A 6,437-nucleotide genomic window follows, 5' to 3' on the forward strand; every position below is an offset into this window, starting at 1 on the left:
CTTTCATAAAAAGAGAATGTGAACGTTCGACACAAAATTACGAACTCGCGGTAATTCGCAGAATTGACGATGTGGAAAATCCAATAGGACGACGAGACGACTGTAATATAATTCACATGACATAAAATTCAGTAGGGAAGCACTCATGAAACGTGTAGTCCGTGATAATATGATTTCATTTTCACGCGTTGTATAATAATAAGCCATCCAAATCAGCTTTACACGTGTACTACTAATGACACGACTTTGATATTTCCAACACTGTACGGGTAACCATCGAATTCTGTATCTTTCCAAAATCCATTCTAACGACGGTGTAGTGAGACGTAAGGAAACAAAGCAAATAATGAGTAAACTAAGGGAGTTGGACTTGAATAATGTTGAAACACAAGTGTGGGGTTGGCTACTGACGGGGCCTCAGGTGAGCCGTTTTTAATAAGACTCATAATTTGCATGGCTCGCGCGTTCTTTTCTTTTTTCTTTATTTTTTTTTTTCTTAATATAGCTCTTACGTTTATTTTCCAAGTGTAGGAGAATCCACTTTTTTTGTTATTATCATTTTCATTATGATAGCGTAATGTGATTCTGCAAGCAACTACCTCGAGAGCTACCTACGTTTCTCATCTGTGATAATCGTTATTTTTTTTTTCCGTAGCATTAACCGCCAACGTCTACGTTAATTTCGACTCGTTAGATATTACGCTTTTTTTGTTTGATTTTTCAAACTTCTCTCTTTCTCTCTCTCTCTCTCTTTCTCTCTTTCTCTCTCTTTCGATCACTCTTCTCTGAACGTTTGTCATGGCCGTTAGCCTCAAATGCCCGAGATTATTTTTGTGCATGCATAATAAAACGTTACATTTGCTTGCAGAAGATATATTTCTTCGCGTGCTAATCTTCCAAAGAGACGCACGGGGAAGAGCGTGCGGTCAAGACTGCGATTTTACAGTGTGTCTCTCTGTAGGTTTGGTAATTGTTAGAAAAACAATTTAAGAAGAGATTAGGCGACGCAGACTAGTAGGACTTTTGATGGTGGTGGTGCGTTGGGGTACCCTCGTACTTTCTACTAATATGACCGTGCTATCTACTGCCGAATTTTCTTTTCTGTATACCTCACTCTTATACCATCTGCATTTTATTTGACGTAGGTATTGACTTATGTTAGTGATCTCGCGCGCAGAGAGTGCTGATATGCATTCCCTTGGAAAGATTGCAGCTCCCCTGCCAAATAGCGGCCGAATATCGGCAAGCTGTCAATTACTTATAAATCTGCATTTTATATAGTACGTCATTCAAGCCGGGACTACGTATTCTTGTCAGCGCATACACGCGACAAAGATCGAAATCCGTCGCAATGGAATTTATATCAGCATTAACGGTGAATGCGAAAGTCGATTAATTGGTTAGAAATGCATCGACTAGTTTTCAAGACGACGTTCGTTGATTTGTCTTGCATCTAGATGCTATTTAATCACGTTGCGCTACGTTTTCAACACTTGGAAAGTAAATTGATCCTCATTTTTTTCATCGAATTATAAATATACGGTGCGTATCGCCAAGACTGTTAATAAGAGTCGGAGTGAAATCGCGCTTGATAATAATATTTCGCGAAGGACATGTTTGAGCCGCACACCGTATATTTATATGTCATTTAGATCCGTATGGTAATGCAGCTGTGTAGTTTTCTTCTGCTTTTTTTCATTTTGTTTACGTATAATTTAATTGCAAGGGAAATACACCCTATATGACATTCTATCGAGATCGGGTTCTCTGCTACATTTCACTGATGATTAGTATGACTGAAATAGTTTCGTGATAGTGTCGTGAACTATAGAAGCATAATTTTCATCGTGTGAGATCCTACTTGTGTTACACGAATTACGAGAATAGATTCTAGAATTGATCTGTGTACACATAGAGTACTCGTAGACATTGCGTTTAGACCCAAAGATTCGATATTGTCGCGTCGGTTCTGCAAGATAGAAAGAAATCTTCTAGTTCATGACAGCTGTAAGAGCAATCTGTTCTAAGTAAATACTTAAGAAGTAGTAGCTAGTACAACATATACCGCAGTCCGTCCTGTTGTCTACATTTGGGGTATCCACGGCCAACAGGGTTTCTCCGCAGCAGAAGAGAGAAGCGGAAGGAGAAGAAGGCGAAGAAGAAGAAGGACCTCGTGGAAACGAGCAGCAACAAAGAAGAAAAGTCTGACCTGTCAGTATACGCATGCACAGCAGACCTAGTGCACATAGAGTCAGTTTCACAACCAGCATCGGGTCGCGCTGGAACGTAACATACGCATTTACACATCTCGCTTGTCAATAATCACGACCACGATTCGGAAAAACTGAATTAGATGTTCGTTGGATGTGAATCTCAGACTCGGAATTGATTTTCCTCGTCGAAAATATCGTATTCTTGTTCACTTAACATAATCGCATCTTCGCAATCTTCGTTATCTCCTTCGTAATCTCACACGTGCCTCTACAAATGCAAATAATTTCACTTATCTTGGCATGCTTCTGGCACCGAGAGAGACAATTTCTTTGTAATGCACTGGGCCTGCTGGAACTGTCGAAAGTACGTTACCTTAAACACCGTATCACGAACACGATAGGGAGGACAAGGACGACAGCAGAAAGTCGGAGACGCCAACGCCAGAGGTGGACGAGGACGGTTTTTGCATCCGACCGAAGCCAGACCCGTGGGAGAACGAGAAGGGTTTCTACTCGAGCTCGGACACCGACTCGGAGGACGAGAGGGAGCGCAAGATACGAGTGGAGATAAAGCCTCTCAGCAACGGCGGAGCACCCATGAGCGCCAGCGTGGACGAATTGAGGGCGACAGTGGAAAATTTGTCCTTATCACCTGCACCAACAGTGAGTCGTTCTGTGCAGAAAAATATAGCATGCATTACATTCTAGTCGCAGCGTGCAACTGAAACAATGAGTATCATGTATGCTCTAAAAATCATGATGCAGTCACGAAGGAGGCGGTATCTCGCAAAGAAACAAATGTAAAAGAGATATATTTCTGTTTTTCATCTAGTCTAACTTTCTCTGAATTAAAATATAGTGTGATTATCGTAAGCCGCGCGCGCGTTCAGATTTGCATGATCAATCAAAAGTGTGGCGTATCGTATCCGCGGATGAAAAATTGATCCGATGATACGCTACGACCATGATCGACCTGGGGGCTGTATTTTGCCGTTACATCAAAGAAATGATGCGTGATACGGATATAGTCAGTCTGGACGCTACCCCGATCTATATCATAATCGCCTGACCCTTCACGCGGGGAGTGAAGCGTGCAACATCCGCTTTTCTTTATATCTTTTATTCTTCTTTTTATCCACCATCGTCGTATTTTCTTTTTTTTTTTAACGGGTAACGAATAAAAATATAGCTAGAAGCAGCCAACTGTATAGAAAAAGACATTGCCTACACATACTGGAGACAACGCGGAACACTGGAGATACGGTATCAGATAATAAGACAAAAAAGACACGAATATACCGGATGAAAACTAGATTTTATCACAGTATCGTATCATGATCAGATGCGTGATGACACGATACAAGTCTCCATACCTCCAAACATCTTTATCGCGAAGATCACCTCCTTCTCGGCTGCACCGGCGATTTTCAGAACAATCCGTGAGCGTATTAAGAAATAACTTTTTATGAAATATCTTCATTCGTCTGACGATGCGTCATGTTCGAACAGGGACGTAGAGAATCGAATACCGATTCCGATCATCACATGAAAAGGTCTCAGTCAGTGTCACAGCAATTAGGAGGTAAGCCAAGCTCAGATTTACTTGGCCTAAACTTGTTCAATCCTAGCAGTACGCCGTCGAGCGCGTCGACACCGACCGGCAGTCACCCTTACGCCCCGCTGCAAAGTCCACCGCCGCCTTCCACGTCACCTACCCCACAACCGCCACCGCCGCAGTCCGCGCCGCCGACACACCCTCACACCCGATTTCCAGGTAGGTCTCATTAATGAGCTTATCTGTTCACTCGGCTAGGAGATATAGCTCCGCTGTGTGCCGGGGCGCGTTGAGCGTTGTAGCAACAGCGAAGCTAGGTTTCTATACGAGGCCACAGTGAATTTATATACTCGAAAATATAATATAATACGAAGAAAAATTGCCTTGAGAAGAATTATCAATTTGTTCATTTCTTAATTGATTCAGCTTAATTTGGCTTGGTCACTCAGAATTTACGTTTAATTCAATAAAAGCTTGATAACGTGTCAACGACCTGCTTTCAGATGGCGATCTTTTTCCGGAAGTCGGCGATATGACGCCTGCTCTGCCCCCGAAGCAGTCCGCGTCCTCGACGCCAACAGGCTCCATCGTGATACCAAGGCCGCCGTCGCGAAGAGGCGAGGGACCCTCGTCGCGAGGCAGGATGTCACCTGCCACCATATCTCGCGCCGACAGCGTGGCGAGTCTGGAGTTTCGTACGGCCGGCGTCGGCGTGGGCTCCTCGAGGGGACCATCTCCGCTTACGATCGGCCTCGCCGACACTATCCCTTTAGCGGTGGCGTTCCACGAGATCGTACATTCCTACTTCCGGGGCACGGACGAGACCCGGTGTCAGGTGAAACTCAGCGGCGACATGATGCTCTCGTTCCCCGCCGGCATCGTCGCGGTCCTCGCGAACAATCCCAATCCGGCCAAGCTAACATTTCGCGTGCGGAACACCAACAGGCTGGAGAGACTGCTGCCGAACAGCCAGTTGATCAGCATGTGAGTTACTCTTGGCGTATCCTCGAGGCACCCCATCGTCCGTACTCGGGGATGATGAAAAGAACGTGCGATGCTTTCAGGGACGCGTCGCAGACTACGGTCGACAGTACAATCTTCGAATTCAACATGAGTGCCTTAACTACGTTACTACGGCGGCAAGCTGAACAAAATCCCTCGGCCTCGTATTTCAACGTGGACATTCTCAAGTACCAAATCAAGTGCAAGGAGGGCGCCGGCTCCTGTCCTTTCCAGTTGGTCGCCTATTGGAAGTGCGAGACAACTCACACCGATCTCAAGGTGCAAACGGCAATCTTTCGATGACAGCGTTATCGCGAACATCCTTCATCTCTGTCTATGATCTTCGCCTAATCGCTCTAATCGTCTATATTCTACTCTAGATCGATTATAAATACAATAGTCGCGCTATGGCCTCGCCGAGTCCTCTGCTGAATCTTCACGTGGCGGCGCCGATCGACGGTGGTTTCAAATCGCTCAACAGCAAACCGCCGGCGCAATGGTTACCCGAAACAAATCGGGTGCTGTGGAAATTCACGGAGTTGTCGCAACACAGTGAGGGTAACGGGGTGGGCTCACTGAAGGCGCGAGTCGAGCTGGAACGCGGCCCGGGCAATCAGGGCACAATATTTACCCAGTTCAACTGCGAAGGGACTACATTATCAGGCGTCGAGTTCGAGCTTGTGGGCTCCGGATACAGATTAAGCTTGGTGAAGCGAAAATTCGTGTCTGGTACGTCGCGATTTCTCCGTTGATAGAACAGTCGTTATCGTCGCTTCCGGGACGGCTTTAATCGCGGACGATGAATCATTAAGTCGAGCGCTACAAGCGCTCGTTGTTCGCGTGCCCGACTTCGCGTCCATTCAATAATAAAACGAATCTTTTCAGGAAAATATATATGCGACGGGGATTCAGACTCGCGCAGCAGATACGCCGCGCCGCCATCCAATGTTGATTGACGACTTCCAGAATGGGCGCCTCAGTGGGAGACTCAGCCCATTTAATACTGGCACTTGCTTAATCATTCACTGCCCATATCACGACTATCAATCGTTCATAGTCTGTACGCGTGTGGAGAAGGCTGTTGGATACCAAAGTGTGCGCTCGCTAAGGCACTCACATGAACTCTCCCGTAAAGGTGGCGTTTGCAAGTGTGCGGAGAAGACAGACCGTATGAGCGAGGTCGGCAAAGTAATAACGCCTTTTCTAGCGAAATGAGTCTGGTCGATATTCTCTCCGTTTAGATTTAACGCTGAACGTGATTTGCCGTGGAGAGGTGTCTCGGTTAGTTTGACGCGCGCGATATTCTATCTTGTCACGAACAGTCGCAAAATTTAGGGATAGGCGATCACGTTCGGCGCTGAACGCGCTCCGACAATATGGACTGATGTGATTTCGTGGCTAGGACGAACCCACATAGAAACAATTGAAGCGTAGATCTGGTTTGGCAAAGTCACGCGTTACCTGACGACGAACGACGTTTTACATATGTGTTTTATAACTTGTATATTTTTTAATTTTTTATATATTCCGTGCTAGAGGATACTGTTTTAACGAAGTTTATACGATCGCAATCTTGTCCGCAGTGCGAGATAATTTCACGCAGAAGATTCTTTGGTGTCCAGCATACTTCCCCGCCACACGATATCCCCCTTCCCCCCCCCCCCCCC

At 45.7% G+C, this 6,437-nt stretch overlaps 1 protein-coding gene across 9 annotated transcripts in view; it reads left to right on the plus strand.

The window, feature by feature from the left end:
- LOC116850115 (F-BAR domain only protein 2) overlaps positions 1 to 6,310 on the plus strand; it is a 13,493-nt gene extending 7,183 nt beyond the window's left edge. For 5 of the 9 annotated variants that reach the window (XM_032828016.1, XM_032828032.1, XM_032828060.1 and 2 more), the window contains 7 exons: positions 2,112 to 2,211; positions 2,615 to 2,876; positions 3,723 to 3,987; positions 4,272 to 4,752; positions 4,833 to 5,049; positions 5,151 to 5,499; positions 5,656 to 6,310. In XM_032828016.1, the coding sequence (XP_032683907.1) occupies positions 2,112 to 2,211; positions 2,615 to 2,876; positions 3,723 to 3,987; positions 4,272 to 4,752; positions 4,833 to 5,049; positions 5,151 to 5,499; positions 5,656 to 5,726 (1,745 nt within the window). In that variant the 3' untranslated portion in view covers positions 5,727 to 6,310. The remainder of the gene's footprint in view (positions 1 to 2,111; positions 2,212 to 2,614; positions 2,877 to 3,722; positions 3,988 to 4,271; positions 4,753 to 4,832; positions 5,050 to 5,150; positions 5,500 to 5,655) is intronic. The other 4 variants (XM_032828023.1, XM_032828042.1, XM_032828089.1 and 1 more) reach the window with 2 other exon arrangements.
- Positions 6,311 to 6,437: the final 127 nt, after the last annotated feature.

Source organism: Odontomachus brunneus, unplaced genomic scaffold (assembly GCF_010583005.1).
Source record: "Odontomachus brunneus isolate Ranch 3 - 2012 unplaced genomic scaffold, Obru_v1 Obru_scaffold_005, whole genome shotgun sequence".
In the NCBI taxonomy this organism is placed as follows: Eukaryota; Metazoa; Arthropoda; class Insecta; order Hymenoptera; family Formicidae; genus Odontomachus; species Odontomachus brunneus.